Source organism: Schistocerca nitens, chromosome 5, assembly GCF_023898315.1.
Source record: "Schistocerca nitens isolate TAMUIC-IGC-003100 chromosome 5, iqSchNite1.1, whole genome shotgun sequence".
In the NCBI taxonomy this organism is placed as follows: domain Eukaryota; kingdom Metazoa; phylum Arthropoda; class Insecta; order Orthoptera; family Acrididae; genus Schistocerca; species Schistocerca nitens.
This window is the reverse complement of record NC_064618.1, coordinates 75,242,193-75,261,333: the sequence shown is the minus strand read 5'-3', so window position 1 is coordinate 75,261,333 and position 19,141 is coordinate 75,242,193. Positions and strand designations below refer to the sequence as shown.

The following is a 19,141-nucleotide window of genomic DNA, read 5'->3' as shown; positions in this document are numbered from 1 at the left end:
TAAACTGAATAGCCTAATTTAATTTTAAAAATGTGAACATAGTGAAAGACAAAGATGCTAAACAAACTGCTTAGCATTCCTTCACAAATTTCCAGTGAGTTCACATTTTGTACAGGCTAGTGATGACAACAAGTAAATGCAGTTGTTGGAAGCAGGAAGGTTCAATCCTTGTATCATTATTGACAGTAATTGCTGTGGTCTGATGTGAGTGCCAAATATGTCTGTAGAAGACAGGTGATTCATCATGTGCAGTGACAGAGTATCTAGGTCACAGTCCAAAGATAGCGGGTGAGAGACTCAAAATTGCAGAAGTGCAGCAGAGTAATGATACATAGCAGTCAAAAACACATGTACTAACTGTACCCATTGGTGCTGCTTATACTGTGTCCAAAACCACAAGTCAAAACCATGTCCAGACTGTGTGGAGAAAATGACAATGAAAATGTCCATCAAGCCCCTCTAGAGCCCCACAGCCAGCTGTGTAGTTAGGCTATCTTCTGGTCTGCTGTCCAGCTGGCATACTAAAAGGAGGCAAGTACTGAACTTCAACTTTTAAAATCTCATTTTACTCCATCTTGAACTTAATTTTATTTTAGTGGTAGCCCTAGCTGTAGTAGTTTCCTCCAGATCGATACTATGCATTGTGCATCAGTTGTGAGGGATTGCCAAGGATCATAGAGGAAATCAGTGTGGATGTCCTGTTAATCAATTAACCATATGCGAGGAATGGGGAACTTTGCACCTCTCAACACATGTGGCATCAGTAGTTGGGCATCAGAATACCAAAGGAGCAGTTGTCATTTTCAGCTGTAGTTATCTTGTCACCAAAGTCGCATGACTGTGCGATGACATGTTGTTATGGTAGAGATGTGTAACCCACAATGCAAGTGAATTATCACCACACACACACACACACACACACACACACACACACACACACACACACACACACACACACACCACATACACATACGGTTCATCCATACTTTGACAAATTGAGAGTTGCAACAATGTACAGGCATGAGCATGCCACATAATAGAGGCTGGCATAGTAGAAGAATGATATATAGATGAAGAATAGACAAATCTGGAATTATACTGTGTCAACTTGCCATCAAAAAGTAAGAAACCAAGTGCTACGTACAAAAAATTCAAAATTCTAAGAAAAAAAGCTGAGTAAGGAAACTTAGTAAAGAAATTGTATTCAACTCCCTGATCAATGTAACATCAAGACAGATGACATTAAAGCTGAATCAGCAGCCACTAAATTAAATGAACTTTTCATAACAAGTAGCTGAAGACACTAAAACAGAGAGGCAGAAACAGACCATCAAAAGCTGATCCTTTAGCCAACTTCGATGGGCATTTCAAGCTTCACAAGCAGATTTAAGTTTAGCCATTTGAGCTGTTAGAGACATCACAAAAACCATTAGGTAAGTGAAACCACTCAGTGAATTGAGGTGTGGTATATATAATAACCATTTATAAAAAATAGAGACAAACAAGTGAAACCTAGTTATAAATTCACCTTCTTCCTCCTTGTGGGCTCAAAAAATTTTGAGGGGGTAGCTTTCTACAGAATGTTGAACCAGCTTTCTGAGAATGAACATTCAACAATAGCTCACTTTGGCTTCTTCACCGAGGAAGCAATATATGACCTTACACATTTAGTTATAGAACTAAAAGTTAGTGGCTATAATGAAGCTGCGAGGGCAGGTCATCATATGTGCCTGGATAGCTCTGTGACTAACAACATTGCCCATGAATGGCAATGCTCTGGGTCTGGGACACAATTTGAATCTGCTAGCAAGACTCAAAACAATGCGCACTATGCTGCAGGTTGGGAGATTCATCTTGGATTAGACTGCTTGATAATAGCTAAGTAATAGAGACATTTTTGGACAGGAATAATCACAGTCAGTGACAGATGAAATGAAACACAGTATGTATGTAATAGAGGTGGAGTGGTATATTTATAACAAAAAAATCATAATGGATTTCAACACATGGGAAAACATGATAACCTGTTTGAAACAGGTCAGATTCCCAACATAAAGGTCAGACTCTCAGTAAGGAATATGCCCTCCTTGGGCATTAATGTACATTTTGCATCTGTTATTCATTCTAACCACCAAACTGTTGCTGGTTACCAAACCATTGGGGAGTCCTACAGGGATACTCTCCCACTCCTGTCTTGCACAGTTAAGGAAGGAGGTATTTGTTGAGAAACACATGTGTCAAGAGCATCCCAGGCATGCTGTACAGGCTTTAGGTCTGAAGACTACGCAGGCCATTCTGTATGTTCAGTATCTTCATTTCCAGTGTATCAGACACCTCAGCTGTCCTGTGTGGGTGGGCACACCACATCATCTCTAAACAGAAAATCGGGACATACTGCACCCCATAAACAAACCGATATGATCCAGATAGTCTCCTTGAAATATCACTGTTATGTAACAGTACCTCATGCAAAGATATGCAGCAGTGTTGAGGTATTGCACATCCAGATAGTCTCCTTGAAATACCACTATGATGTAACAGTAACTCATGCAAAGATATGCAGCAGTGTTCAGGTATTGCACATAAGTCCTGCTCACACCACAACAGCTAGGCCATACTGATTTGACATTCATGAAATATTCTGTGGTGTGTAATGATTTTACCTCTCTCTCCACACTAACTGGTGGCTAGAGTCATTTTCCACAGTGAAGCATGATTTGTTGGAGAATATCACTTTGGACCACTATTGCTGACCCCAGTCCTTAAGCCTGACCCCAGTCCTTAAGCCATTGCCTAAGAGTGAAACGTCTCTTCCTTTTCAACACAAGGGCTAAATATTTATCCTCTTGTGGTGGGGTGGTCCATCTACAACCACTGGTATGCTTTCACATAGCATTTCCACCTTCAGTCATCTTTTTAAACTTGACATGACACTTTTGGACCTCATTACTGTGACCACAGTAGCGGCATTTTGGCTGGCTTTGAGCCATCCAACTGATCATCCACAATCGTAAGCACTCAGATTATGTCTTGCAGACATGTTACAATACCACACAGAATGTCAAAGACCATACTGGATGAACTGTCAAATACCTACAGTGTGTTTGCACACAGGCTTTGCTGCAGTTAACACAACCTACCATTTCCTTTTACTGTCACTGGATGGGTGTTCTGTAGAAATTGTTAGTTGCTTTTAATAATTGACAGTTGTTCCTTATCAATTGTCAAGCAGTGTAAATATAGTGTCTACAAGGTTCACTCCTTCGTCTACTCCTATTTTTGACCTACATAAGTGATTTATCTGGGACACTGAAGCACATATACATCTACATATATACTCTGTGAACCACTGTGAAGTGCATGGTAGAGGATACTGTTATAACCTTTAATCACCAATAATTGTGTGGATATTCAAACACACTCACTTAGAAACAATAGCTGGTTACTTGATAACAACTCAGTATCTCTTATTCGACTGCCGTGCCGTGACATGCGGCCGGCGCCGTTCATAGCTAGGTGGCGCTCCCGCACTCAGCCAAGTTGCGGTGGCGCCTCTATCGCCGTTTGTCTGTACTGTCATGGCGGCACTGTAAATGTCGTGGCACTGTCACAACACTTTTCCCCCCTTGAAAAAAAAACACTCACTTCCTTGGAGACATGGACAGTGCGGAGACATCCATGGCCTCTTGTGAGGCCCCAAGAAGATCCCGCGGAGAGACACGAGAGTATGGTCGAAAATGTCCAGGACAGAAGCTCGTGCGTGGAACGTGCCTCCTGGACGAGATGATGGGTGAAAACTCCGGAGCAGCATCCATAGGTGTCGTGGACCTGGGGGTGTGCTCCAGCAAGATGGGTCCCGGAGAAGGCGGCGTCGTGACTGGGGCTGGTTCCGGTGTACTCGGAAGCGGTAGCTACGTCGGCTGCAGCAACACGTACAGTAGGTCAGCAGCAGCGACAGGACTGGCGTCTTGGGCTGGTGGAGGCGAAGGAAGGGGCCACCACTCGTGGGTGCATCTGGTCGTAATGGCGAACAACCATGCTGTCGTCCGTACATATTTCACAAAGCCGGCGGCCGCGAAGAGCCTTGACCACCCCTGGAATCCATTTAGGGCTAGATCCATACCCTAGTGCCCACACATCAGCGCCCACCGAGTATTTTCCCGCACTAGGGGACACAGCACAAGGCCTGACAGGGTGAAGCAGGTGCAGTAGAGTGCGCGGTTGGCGGCCATGCAAGAGTTCAGCAGGGCTGCGATCACCCAGAGGCGTGAAGCGATAAGAACTCAGAAATTGCAGCAGAGCGTCATCTGTGGAAAAATCACTAAGGAATTTTTTCATCTGGCTTTTGAAAGTGCGGACAAGGTGCTCGACCTCCCCATTCGATTGCGGATGGAAGGGCGGTGCTGTAACATGATGAATCCCTTGTCCAGTACAAAAATCACGGAAGGCCTGTGAAGAGAACTGAGGGCCATTGTCCGTGACGATCGTGGATGGAAGACCTTCTAGCGCAAAGATTTTGGACAAAGCCAGCGTCGTCGCCGCAGTGGTGGGCGACGGACATCGAACAACAAACGGAAACTTCGAGAAGGCGTCAATCAACAGTAGAAAGGGCATTGTACGAGGTGCAGCCAGTTGTGGAGCACACTGACCACACGCAGCAACCATGTGGGTGATGTCCGAATCAATACCATGCCAATAAACGTGCCTGCGGGCCAGGGACTTAGTCCGAGAAATACCCCAATGGCCTTCATGCAACAGTTTGAGAACATCTTTGTGAAGAGAGGCTGGCACCACGACCCTTGGAGATGCGCCATCCGTGGCCAGAAGAACACCATCACGAACAGACAGACAAAGGTGCAAGGCATGGTAGTTGCGAAGGGGATCCGATGCCTGGCCCTTGGTCCTGTCCGGCCAACCCCGTTGAACAAAACCAATCACCTGATGCAGGACCGGGTCCCGCGCAGTAGCCGATGCGACCTGCGAACCTGTAAGTGGAAAACCCTCAATCGCACGACGTTCTTCCTCATCAATGTGGAAACAGAGTAGTTCATCACGATCGAAAACCGGGTCGGGGCCCATCTGCAATCACGACAATGCGTCAGCGTTGGCGTGCTGGGCCGTGGGGCGATAGTGAATCTCATAGTGAAAACGAGACAAGTGTAAGGCCCAACGTTGCAGGCCTTATCCGGAAGCAACGCCGATGGGCTGAACAGAGAGACCAGCGGCTTGTGGTCGGTGATGAGGTGAAACTTAGAACCATACAAAAAAACGCTGAACTTTTTTAGAGCATAAATGATAGCGAGCGCCTCCTTTTCAATTTGAGAGTAATTCCGTTGCGCATCATTGAGGGTCTTGGAAGCATAGGCGATGGGTCGTTCCGACCCATCCTCATACCGATGGGCGAGAACAGCCTCTAGGCCATACTGTGACGCGTCAGTCGCCAGAACCAAGTGCTGACCCGGACGGAATGTGGCAAGACAAGGCGCCGACTGCAAATGAGCCTTCACGTGGACAAAAGCCTGCTCACACTTGTCGGACCAACAGAAAGGGACGTTTTTGCGTAACAGCTGATGCAGAGGATGAGCTACCACCGCTGCGGATGGAATGAATTTGTGATAATAAGCAATCTTGCCTAGAAACGCCTGAAGTTCTTTGACCGTAGACGGCCGGGGTAGAGCGTTAATGGCCGCAACGTGCTGACGTAGAGGACGTATACCCTCACGGGACAAGTGGAAACCAAGATACACAATGGAGGGTTGGAAGAACTGTGACTTGTCCAGATTGCACCTCAACCCAGCCGAATGCAAAACCCGAAACACGGAACGCAAATTGCGAAGGTGCTCCTCAGTGGAGGCCCCCATGACAACAATGTCATCCAGATAGTTTATGCAGCCAGGAACGGAAGCCGTGAGCTGTTCCAAAAACTGCTGAAAAATGGCCGGCGCACTAGCGACGCCAAATGGTAACTGCTGGTACTGATACAACCCACAAGGAGTGTTGATGACGAGAAATTCCTTGGAAGAAGCACCCAACGGCAACTGATGGTACACCTCCGATTAGTCAAGTTTGGAAAAGAACTGGCCCCCAGCGAGCTTGGTAAATAACTCCTCAGGACGGGGAAGAGGATAAGTGTCAATGAGGCTCTGAGCATTGACAGTGGCTTTAAAATCACCACACAATCGCAGACTCCCGTTTGGTTCAGAAACCACCACGATGGGCGATGCCCATTCGCTGGAGGTAACAGGAAGGAGAATCCCTGAAGCTGTTAACCTGTCTATCTCAGCCTTGACAGGTGCACGCAACGCCACCGGAATAGGGCGTGCCCGGAAAAACTTAGGGCGAGCTGTAGGTTTAAGAGTAATGTGGGCTTCAAAATCCTTAGCACGACCCAGACCAGCAGAGAACACGGACGAAAATTCAGAACACAATCCATCCAGCTGTTGATACGAAATATCCTCAGATATGAGGTGCACATCATCATCAATGGAGAACCCGAACAACTGGAAAGCATCATAACTGAACAGGTTTTCAGTGCCCGCATGATCCACCACATAAAACGTGAGGGGCCTAACAACAGACTTGTAGGCAGTGGAAGCATCAAACTGGCCAATGATAGGAATTTTCTGTTTATTATAAGTTCTCAGATTTCGCATAACTGGAGACAAGGGAGGGGAGCCCAACTCCAAATATGTGTGAGAATTAATGAGAGTTACTGCAGAGCCAGTGTCCACTTGCATGCGAATGTCTTTATCCAGAACACGAACAGTAACAAACAACTTATTTGTTTGAGAAAGCACACAGTTAACATCCATGTCCGATGCCTCGTCCTCGTCGACAGGAACTTTAGGGGACTGACACACAGAAGCAATGTGGCCTTTTTCCTACAGGAATTACACGTGGCCCAACGTTTTGGACACGCAGCCCTGTCATGCTGTACGAAACAATGTGGACAAGAAGGAAGTGCGGAACAAACCTGCTTCTGTGGTTGCTGTTTTCGCTGCGAGCGTTGCGGCCCAACGCGACGTTGTTTACGCGAGTGAACCGCCGCCACATCTTCGTTTCCCTGTGAAACAGGCAAATTGTCCGTGTCAAAAGTTGACTGTACAGCGCCTACATTACACCACGCGTCTATTTGCGCGCCAGCAGCGTGAGACACTTCAAAGGATTGAGCGATGCTTAGAACTTCCGACAACGACGGGTTTGGCAGTTGTAGGGCACGTTGCCGAACTTCTTTATCAGGAGCAAGCCTAGAATAGCATCCCTAACCATTGAATCAGTGTAAGACTCATTATGAGTGTCCGTGACAAACTGACATTTCCTACTCAGACCGTGTAGTTCCGCCACCCAAGCCCGGTAAGATTGATGGGGCTGTTTACGACACCGGTAGAACGCCACGCGGGCAGCAACGACGTGAGTGTTTTTTCGGTAATAGTTAGACAATGTCACACATTTCTTGGAAGGACAGAGAGGCAGGTTCCCGCAGAGGGCTTAACTGAGATAGCAGCTGATAGATCCATGGGGAAATCCAACATAGAAATAACGACTTACATGTAGGAGCGTCGACAACGCCGAAAGCCAAGAAGTGTTGCTGCAAACGCTTCTCATAATCCTCCCAGTCTTCAGCGGCCTCGTCGTAAGGAGGGAATGGAGGCAGAGAAGAGGAAGACAGACAATGAGTAAGCGACGTCGACAACGCCTGAATAGCAGCCGTCAGCTGTGTTTGTTCTTCAATGAGCGCTTGCATAAGCTGTTCCATGTTGCCCCATCACGAACACACAAATCCACAATGCAGTGAAAATATCCCATCCTCGTCACCAAAAAGTGTCATAATCTTTAATCACCAATAATTGTGTGGATATTCAAACACACTCACTTAGAAACAATAGCTGGTTACATGATAACAACTCAGTATCTCTTATTCGACTGCCGTGCCGTGACGTGACGTGCGGCCGGCGCCGTTCATAGCTAGGTGGCGCTCCCGCGCTCAGCCGAGTTGCGGAGCGCCTCTATCGCCGTTTGCACGTACTGTCGTGCCGGCACTGTAAATGTCATGGCACTGTCACAACAGGTACATCCCACCATACCAGTTATTTGGGCTTTTTATTGTTCCATTCATCTATGGAGTCCATGAAAAATGATTGTTTGAATGCCTCTATGTGTTCACTTATTAATCTAATCTTATCCTCATAATCCCTGTGTGAGTGGTTTGTAGTATATCCCTAGAGTCTTCAGTTCTTCAATCTCCAAATAGTTTACATATATCCTCAAGGGTCTGCCAGTTCAGTTCTTTTGCCATCTGAGTGACACTCTCCTGCGGTTCAAACAAATCTATGACCATTTGTGCTGCCCTTCTCTGTATATGTTCAATGTCCCATTTAGTTCTATTTGGTACAGATCCCATGCACTTGAGCAATCTTCTAGGATAATGATTTTTAAGCAATCTCTATTGCAGACTGATTGCACTGCCCTAGTATTCTACCAGTAAACTGAAGTCTGCTACCTGCTCTACTCACGACTGAGGTTATATGATTGTTCCTCTTTATGTACCTACTAAGTGTTACATATAAGTATTTGTATGAGTTTATAGGTTTCAGCTGTGACTCACAAATATTATATTTGTAGAATACTATTTTTTCTTTCAATTTTGTGAAGTGGATAATTTTATGCTTTAGAACTTTTAAACAAAGCTGCTAACCTTAGCATCACTTTGAAACCTTATCAGGGTCTGACTGAATGTCTGTACAGCTTCATTCACATTGTTCTTCATTGTATATAACTGCATTATCTGCATGACATCTGGGGTTACTATTAATATTGTCCTCAAGATCATTAATATACAACATGGACAGTAAGGGAACCAACACATTTCTCTGGGGTACATCCAAAGTTATTTCTACATCTGTCAGTGACTCTTTATGCAAGACAGCATGTTGTGTCCTCCCTACCAAGAAATCCTCAGTCCAGTCACAAATTTCACTTGCTACCCCATATGGTCATACTTTTGAAAATAAATGTAGGTGTGGTACTGAGTTAAATGCTTTTAGGAAATCAAGTATTACTGCATCTACCTGACTGCCTTGATCCAAAGCTTTCAGTATGTCATGTGAACAAAGTATGAGTTGAGTTTTACATAATCGATGTTTTTAAAATCCATGGTGGTTGGCATGAAGGAGGTCATTCTGTTCAAGATACCTCATTATGTTTGAGCTCAGAATATGTTCTAAGATTTTTACAGCAAATCAATGTCAAAGATACTGAATGGTAGTTTTGTGGGTTACTTCTGCTACCCTTCTTGTAGGCAGGTGGGACTTGTGCTTTCTGACAACTCCTGGGCACAGTCTTTTGTTCGAGGGATCTACTATAAATTATAGTTGAATTGAATCTGACAGGGATTCCACCAGTCAGATCATGTGGCTTTGTTCAATTTTAACAATTTCAGCTGTTTATCAATTCCACTGACACTAATATCTGTTTCACTCATCTGTTCAGTGGTACTAGAATTAAGCTGGGACAGTACTCCTTGGTTTTATTTTGTAAATAAACATTTCAAAACAGGCTGAATTTCTGCTTTTGCTTTGCTACTCTTGACTTCAGTTCCAGTCTCTTCACCATGGACTGGACACTAAATTTGGTGTCACTAACAACCTTTACATATGACCAGAATTTCTTCAGGTTTCATGAAAGAGCACTTGACAGTATTCTGCTAGGTACTCACTGAAGGCTTCACATGTTGCTTGCTTGACTACTAAATGCCTTTCTTTCAGTATCTCTCTATCTCCTGCCCTATGCTTTGTTGTACACCTATTATGCAGTAGTATGTTTCTTTAGAAGTTTCTTTACAGTGAATGTATACTATAGAACTATGGAGTATCTCTCCCATTATGAACTGTTCTACTGGATATATTTCATTTCTATTCAGTGTGTGATCAACTATTCTTTTATCCTGCCTTAGGTAAAAATTTTAAGTTCCTTATTAAGGTATGACACTATTGTTTCTCTGTGTAGTTTGCTGAACACATAAATCATTTTGCTTGTTTTAGGTGCCTTTTGTGTTTTGGTATTCATTGTTAATATAACTGATACCAGTTTCAGTGTGGACTTCCACAAAGAGGTCAGGTCTGTTTGTTGCCATTAGATCTAATATATTTCCTTTGCGAGTTGGATTCTGAACTATTACTTCTAGGTAGTTTTCTGCGAAGGCATTTGGTAACATTTCACAGGATGTCTCGTCATGCTCACTACTAACAAAACTATAATCACCCCAAATGACTTTTGGATGATTAAAGTCTCCAACAATGACTACAGTATGTAACTTATGTTCATAGGGAACTTAACTACAAGTGAACCAAGGTCTTCCTTGAAGTTTTCAGTTAAATCAGGAAGACAATATGGTGATCAATACAAGAAACACATCATAATTTTTCGCCCCCTGCCACCCCTCCCCCCCACCCCTCCACATTGATACTGAGTCTTGCCCAGACAATCTCACATCCAATATCAGTTTCTATCTTGGTAGATCTGAGTTTCTTGTCTAATGCGGCAAATACGCCACCTCCACTTACCTTTCCCTGACCATTTGCTATATGCTTAAATTTTCCCCAGTGATTTCACTACTGTCAACTTAAGATTTTAACCAGCTTTCTGTGCCTAATATTACATGAGCTTCACTGCTTTTCATGAGTGTTTCGAACTCTGGCACTTTGTTGTGAATATTTTGGCAGTTTATCATTAGGATTTTAATGCTCTCACCATTTCTTTCAATCTTACACTGATACTTCTGGGTTTTCTATAGCTATCATTATCTGGATTGGGTGGAGAGTTGCATAATGTAAAAAAGCCCTTGTGTGCACCCTACAACTCTAAACCCTTTGGAGCAAGGCTCGGAAATCAGAGCTTAGCTTGTTGCAGAACCCTCAGAGTCTCTCATTTAAGCCTTCACTCGACAAGGAACCAGTGGATCCTAATCTGTTCTGCAGACAATGCTGCAGATTGTGAGCTTTATTGAAACTAACTAAGCAGGTCTAGTATCCTCAACCCTTTCTGATAGTCACTGGAATAATCCAGGTATGTCTTCAGAATTCAGATGACAGGCATTGTTTGTCTCAACATGTGCTACAGTCTGCAGTTACTTACACCCTGTTCCCTCAATGGCTGCCAGAATAATCTCTTCAACATACTGAATGAGGCCCCCAGGCATACAAACTGATTGCAACTGGTGTCCTTTCCTACCCCTTGCTGCCATTTCCCTAAGGAGTACCTTCATTCATTGTACATTTGAACTGCTGCTGATAAATAGCCCCTACCCGTTTATGTTTGCCTCCTCTTGACGTGGGACAAGACAGGTTTCCCCAAAACAAATGAAGTTAGTCCCACTGGCTCAGTTTGAGTTTTAGAGAGAGACAGCATCTCATATTTGTGTGGTAGAGGGATCAGTGTAACTTTAAAAAGACCCACTATATGCATTTCAGAACCTGTAAAAAATTTCCTTCCAGCATGTGTATAACATATTAAGACATGCAAATTGAAGAGGTTGACAGTGTTAAATTTCTGGTATTACAACTAGGGCATACTACAGAATTGCTGAGTGCCTAAACAAGCCTGTATTTGGTGTGAGAATGATTTCAGATGGAGGAGAAGGATCAGATTCTTGGGTAACATGTCAAGCTAAGCAAAAGTTTCTAGCATGCAAAACTGTGTAATAAGAATCATTTGTGGTGCAAATTCAAGAACATCATTAGAAACCTGTTCAAGGAAATTTGTATAGTAACCACTGCTTGCAAGTATATGTATTCCTTAATGACATTTATTGTAATATATATCTATTTTCAACCAATAGCCCAATATGTATTATCAGTACTAGGCATAAAAACAATCTACATACAGACTTAAAATCATTACCTTGGTCCAAAAAGGGGTCCCGTATTCAGGAACACACATTTTCACTAAATTGCCAGCAACCATTAAAACCTTGGTTTCAGATAAAGCACATTTTAAACAGAGTTTGAAAGACTTTTTGATAGGCAACTCCTTCTACTCTATAGATTAATATCTTAACAGGGACTGTTAGACCAGCTTAAGTAAAAATGTCTTAGATTTCAGTTTTGTCAGCACTTGGGCATAAGTCAAGATTAGGTATTTTGTGTATGATCAATTTATTAAAATGCATAACTATGTTTCATTCTGACAGTGTATTAATTCTGTAAATATTAGCAGTTGCAGTTCACTGTGATGTATTTACCTATTTTGACATTCTCCTGACAAATGACCAGTGTAGTGAGTATTATATTCAAATGTTTTATGTTTTCTACGTTATACATTCTGACATGTTCCACACTTATGAGAACCATGTCTTTTTTGGGTCTATGGAACGAAAACTGGATCAAATCTAATCCAATCCTGAGCCTTCCTTGTCCATGTCTACTGTGTACTGTAGACATGTACTGTGTACTGTGTACTGTGTACAGTGACATGCCACTCACATTCAGGCAGACAGCCAATGATGGGACTTGGAGTAACCAACTCATTCCCTGCCTGAGAACAGCAAATACAGTGGGGCTACATTAGAGGACAAATGTAAGGATGTAGAGGCTTATCTCACTAGGGGTAAGATAGATACTGCCTACAGGAAAATTAGAGAGACCTTTGGAGAAAAGAGAACCACTTGTACGAATATCAAGAGCTCAGATGGAAACCCAGTTCTAAGCAAAGAAGGGGAAGCAGAAAGGTGGAAGGAGTATATAGAGGGTCTATACAAGGGCAATGTACTTGAGGACTATATTATGGAAATGGAAGAGGATGTAGATGAAGATGAAATGGGAGATACGATACTGCGTGAAGAGTTTGACAGAGCACTGAAAGACCTGAGTCAAAACAAGGCCCCGGGAGTAGACAACATTCCATTAGAACTACTGATGGCCTTGGGAGAGCCAGTCCTGACAAAACTACCATCTGGTGAGCAAGATGTATGAGACAGGCAAAATACTCTCAGACTTCAAGAAGAATATAATAATTCCAATCCCAAAGAAAGCAGGTGTTGACAGATGTGAAAATTACCGAACTATCAGTTTAATAAGTCACAGCTGCAAAATACTAATGCGAATTCTTTACAGACGAATGGAAAAACTGGTAGAAGCCGACCTCGGGGAAGATCAGTTTGGATTCCGTAGAAATGTTGGAACATGTGAGGCAATACTGACCTTACGACTTATCTTAGAAGAAAGGTTAAGGAAAGGCAAACCTACATTTCTAGCATTTGTGGACTTAGAGAAAGCTTTTGACAATGTTGACTGGAATACTCTCTTTCAAATTCTAAAGGTGGCAGGGGTAAAATACAGGGAGCGAAAGGCTATTTACAATTTGTACAGAAACCAGATGGCAGTTATAAGAGTCGAGGGGCATGAAAGGGAAGCAGTCATTGGGAAGGGAGTGAGACAGGGTTGTAGCCTCTCCCCGATGTTATTCAATCTGTATATTGAGCAAGCAGTAAAGGAAACAAAAGAAAAATTTGGAGTAGGTATTAAAATCCATGGACAAGAAATAAAAACTTTGAGGTTCGCCGATGACATTGTAATTCTACCAGAGACAGCAAAGGACTTGGAAGAGCAATTGAATGGAATGGACAGTGTCTTGAAAGGAGGATATAAGATGAACATCAACAAAAGCAAAACGAGGATAATGGAATGTGGTCGATTTAAGTTGGGTGATGCTGAGGGAATTAGATTAGGAAATGGGACACTTAAAGTAGTAAAGGAGTTTTGCTATTTGGGGAGCAAAATAACTGATGATGGTCGAAGTAGAGAAGATATAAAATGTAGACAGGCAATGGCAAGGAAAGCATTTCTGAAGAAGAGAAGTTTGTTAACATCGAGTATAGATTTAAGTATCAGGAAGTCTTTTCTGAAAGTATTTGTGTGGAGTGTAGCCATGTATGGAAGTGAAACATGGACGATAAATAGTTTGTACAAGAAGAGAATAGAAGCTTTCGAAATGTGGTGCTACAGAAGACTGCTGAAGATTAGATGGGTAGATCACATAACTAATGATGAAGTATTGAATAGAGTTGGGGAGAAGAGGAGTATGTGGCACAACTTGACAAAAAGAAGGGACCGGTTAGTAGGACTTGTTCTGAGGCATCAAGGGATCACAACTTTAGCATTGGAGGGCAGCATGGAGGGTAAAAATCGTAGAGGGAGACCAAGAGATGAATACACTAAGCAGATTCAGAAGGATGTGGGTTGCAGTAAGTACTGGGAGATGAATAAGCTTGCACAAGATAGGGTAGCATGGAGAGCTGCATCAAACCAGTCTCAGGACTGAAGACCACAACAACAACATTATGCCTGGTGCAATATTTTACAGAACAGTAAAAATTTATGCCTGGTGCAGTATGTTACAGAATAGTTATTAAATTACTTTGTACCAAGATTACTGATTCTCTTTTAATTTATGAGTCTGACACGCCACAGGTATTATCAGCAGTGTTTTGGAATTTCAGTATATTGTAGCCAAACGTGAGATACCTTTTATGACAACAGATAACTTGGCACAAGTTCTACCACTTCTCCGAAGTGTTTTCAGGTTATGGTTACAAATAAAGTTGGACAGTAGCATTATTTTATGATAAATGTAGTCAATATATACTCCTATTGAAAGAGAAAACTAGTATGACATGATATGTAACTTATTCACAATAACTGCAAATCACGAACTCCTATATATTACAAAATTTGTTATTCAGAACACTCGTTAACTGTGAAAACCTTTGCAGACTTCCCAAAATGACTCTTAAAAAACTATGATGTTCGTTGAAGACGTAAGTATACTGATAAAAGGCACTCACACACTGAGTGGCCGAAAGCTACGAGAAATTCCTGGATGTTACGTTAATAGTGAGTCGCTCCTCTGCTGCTGAAGCTTGTGTGGTGCATTTGTCTTCTTGCAATCCTAATAGAATTGTGTTCCAGATGTCCCACATCCAAATCTGTGGTGATCTGACTGACAGAAGAATACTGACTGTAGATTGCCTAAGTTGCATTTTTTATTTTGTTTATTTATTTATTGCATTCCATGGGATTGTGTGAACCAAAGCTACTTTGCTGCAGAACAAGTCAGCATGATGTTTGCTGAGTGCTGATTAGAAAATTTACAAATAAAATAATTTTGAAACAAGAAAAAATTGTTTGAGAGTATATGAATAAATAACACATTACAGAGAAAAGTTCTCACCTACTGTGAGAAACTCCTGTCCAGAATAGGAGTGAGCCACAAGGAAACCTTCCAACTTTGATTTTAATACTTGGGAGTTTATCACTCAGTTTTTTCAGTTCTTGCCAGAATCCCATTGCTTCCAGCTAGTATCCACTGGATGAAATTTGCAGTTTATGCTAAATGATTCAATATTTTCAACAACAAATACCATGCTGGGGAATTTATGTACATGTTTGGTAAAGTCTGAATATCAAGACATCTGAACCATGCACAAAGTTCACAAAGTGACAGCAGAGATCAGCACTCTTTTCTAAGCTAAGAATATTCTTGATGAGTACACAGAGTTGCCCCAAAATATAACACCATACGAGATAGTAGAATGGAAGTTATCAAAATAGACAAGACTTTGTGTTTCAGTATCAGAGATAGGGGACATCATTCTTATGGTGGAGACACCAGCATTTGGTTTCTGCATAAGAATTCTGAAAGCCACATGCTGATGTTAGTGACTACTCTATCAGCTGCATCATTTATATTAGGTTCCACATCACTCAGAGTAATAATGGTGTGATAAGCATTTGTCAGGCAATTGTCATCTTCCTGTGCTGCAGTTTATGTGTGGGAGACATTGTCTCTGCAATATTGAAGATCCACCCTAGATACTGTTGATGTTGGAAACCCAAATTCTTGTGTGACCTTCCACATGCTACAACTTTTGTGTTTCATACCAATTATCATTGCTTATTCAAAGCAGTTAACAGGAGACAGCCTGCCATGTTCGTTACACAACTATGTATAACAGACTTTTCAGATATTGTGTCTACACTTGTGCCATATGCCACATCCAGCAGCAATGTTCAGGCATCACACACAGCACATCATGAAATGAAACAACCCATCCCATGACCAATGGACACTGAGCTTATTATGCAGTTACAAACAAATAAGAGTTAATTATATATACCAGAAGTAAAGATCAGTTGGCATACCAAACATTTTGTAGAAGCCTTTTCAGAGACCTAGGGATTCTTACACTTATGTACCAACACATTTACTCCTTATTGGCACTTGTTTTAATAACAAGAGTGAATTTAGTATGAACTGTGTGATTTGAAACCACAGTATTATAAGTAATACTAATTTCCATTTAGGCTACGTATCCCTATGTATGATTCAGAATGGAACTTTAACTTTGATGCCAGATAGATTAGGCAGACCATTGAAAACTCCCAAATGTTAAAAAAACTTCGTTACCCATTATTACTATAATTTATCAGTATATCTGGACTCAGTGATGTAACTTCAGCATATCTATAATGTTTGTATGGAACACATCTTGACTTTTTTAGTATGTAGACAGCAGACATTGTTATTTGCAAGTGGAATAAATACTTTATTGGAATTGTTGGGTGAAAACTGCAGCTGAATGCCTTAAGAGGAGCTGCAGTGGCTTTTCCCAGGGTAGCTGTTTTGCTCATTTATAAAAAAAGTAACCTAGAAGCAATTCACATAATTAAGAGTATTCATATTAACATTAGTCATAACTCACTGTTATTATTCATTACACAAGTAACCTACAGTGGCTGCAACTGTCTGTTAATGTATGGCATGACCCGTTCCAAATCCCAGAAGACTCTCCTTCATTATAGGATTTATGGTAGATTTGTGAATGAAAGAATGAATTAATGGAATCTTGTTTTAAAAAAAGTACCAGCTGTGAAGGAAATTTAATAGGCTAAATACAATCTTACAAATCAGCTATTCTTTAGTGTAGTGCATTTATTTCTGAAAGGGTTCCCTTTTTGATAGTTTATTCTTTAATTTCTTAAGTATATGTAATATGCAGATACATCTCTCTGTTGCAGAAATTGTTCAGCCAGAGCTCATTCGACATAGAGGTTATAGGAATAAGAATTTCTATAAAGAACTTGGCGCCATAATTCCCATCACTGTTGTGGCATTAACTGGGATTATTTGTGGAATAGGAATGTTACTGTATTTTAGACGAAGGAAACAGAATAACACAGGTGTCAAATGTGAAGGTAAGCTCTGGATTTTTTTTGGCATGCATTGTAAACCAAGAAAATCTTTCTGCTGTTCTCACTGTGTGTGAAATATAGTTTCTGTTTACATGTCACATAAATCTATACAAAAAGCTCAAATATATCTAAAAACAAAGATGATGAGACTTACCAAATGAAAGTGCTGGCAGGTCGACAGACACACAAACGAACACAAACATACACACAAAATTCAAGCTTTCGCAACGAACTGTTGCCTCATCAGGAAAGAGGGAAGGAGAGGGAAAGACGAAAGGATGTGGGTTTTAAGGGAGAGGGTAAGGAGTCATTCCAATCCCGGGAGCGGAAAGACTTACCTTAGGGGGAAAAAAGGACAGGTATACACTCACACACACACACATATCCATCCACACATATACAGACACAAGCAGACATATTTAAAGTTTGGGCAGAGATGTCAGTCAAGGCGGAAGTGAAGAGGCAAAGATGATGTTGAATAACAGGTGAGGTATGAGTGGCGGCAACTGAAATTAGCGGAGATTGAAGCCTGGTGGGTAACGGGAAGAGAGGATATATTGAAGAGCAAGTTCCCATCTCCGGAGTTCGGATAGGTTGGTGTTAGGGGGAGTATCCAGATAACCCGGACGGTGTAACACTGTGCCAAGATGTGCTGGCCGTGCACCAAGGCATGTTTAGCCACAGGGTGATCCTCATTACCAACAAACACTGTCTGCCTGTGTCCATTCATGCGAATGGACAGTTTGTTGCTGGTCATTCCCACATAGAATGCATCACAGTGTAGGCAGGTCAGTTGGTAGATCACGTGGGTGCTTTCACACGTGGCTCTGCCTTTGATCGTGTACACCCTCCGGGTTACAGGCTGGAGTAGGTGGTGGTGGGAGGGTGCATGGGACAGGTTTTACACCGGGGGCAGTTACAAGGGTATGAGCCAGAGGGTAGGGAAGGTGGTTTGGGGATTTCATAGGGATGAACTAAGAGGTTACGAAGGTTAGGTGGACGGCGGAAAGACACTCTTGGTGGAGTGGGGAGGATTTCATGAAGGATGGATCTCATTTCAGGGCAGGATTTGAGGAAGTCGTATCCCTGCTGGAGAGCCACATTCAGAATCTGATCCAGTCCCGGAAAGTATCCTGTCACAAGTGGGGCACTTTTGTGGTTCTTCTGTGGGAGGTTCTGGGTTTGAGAGGGTGAGGAAGTGGCTCTGGTTATTTGCTTCTGTACCAGGTCGGGAGGGTAGTTGCGGGATGCGAAAGCTGTTGTCAGGTTGTTGGTGTAATGCTTCAGGGATTCCGGACTGGAGCAGATTCGTTTGCCACGAAGACCTAGGCTGTAGGGAAGGGACCGTTTGATGTGGAATGGGTGGCAGCTGTCGTAATGGAGGTACTGTTGCTTGTTGGTGGGTTTGATGTGGACGGACGTGTGAAGCTGGCCATTGGACAGGTGGAGGTCAACATCAAGGAAAGTGGCATGGGATTTGGATTAGGACCAGGTGAATCTGATGGAACCAAAGGAGTTGAGGTTGGAGAGGAAATTCTGGAGTTCTTCTTCACTGTGAGTCCAGATCATGAAGATGTCATCAATAAATCTGTACCAAACTTTGGGTTGGCAGGCCTGGGTAACCAAGAAGGCTTCCTCTAAGCGACCCATGAATAGGTTGGCGTACGAAGGGGCCATCCTGGTACCCATGGCTGTTCCCTTTAATTGTTGGTATGTCTGGTCTTCAAAAGTGAAGAAGTTGTGGGTCAGGATGAAGCTGGCTAAGGTAATGAGGAAAGAGGTTTTAGGTAGGGTGGCAGGTGATCGGCGTGAAAGGAAGTGCTCCATCGCAGCGAGGCCCTGGACGTGCGGAAGTTTGGTGTATAAGGAAGTGGCATCAATGGTTACAAGGATGG

The 19,141-nt window shown here is 42.5% G+C and overlaps 1 protein-coding gene across 1 annotated transcript in view; it reads left to right on the top strand.

The window, feature by feature from the left end:
* The window catches only part of LOC126260279 (Down syndrome cell adhesion molecule-like protein Dscam2), an 81,850-nt gene that overhangs the window by 35,426 nt on the left and 27,283 nt on the right, over positions 1-19,141 (top strand). The window contains exon 8 of the mRNA XM_049957605.1: positions 17,073-17,249. Within this exon, the coding sequence (XP_049813562.1) occupies positions 17,073-17,249 (177 nt within the window). The remainder of the gene's footprint in view (positions 1-17,072; positions 17,250-19,141) is intronic.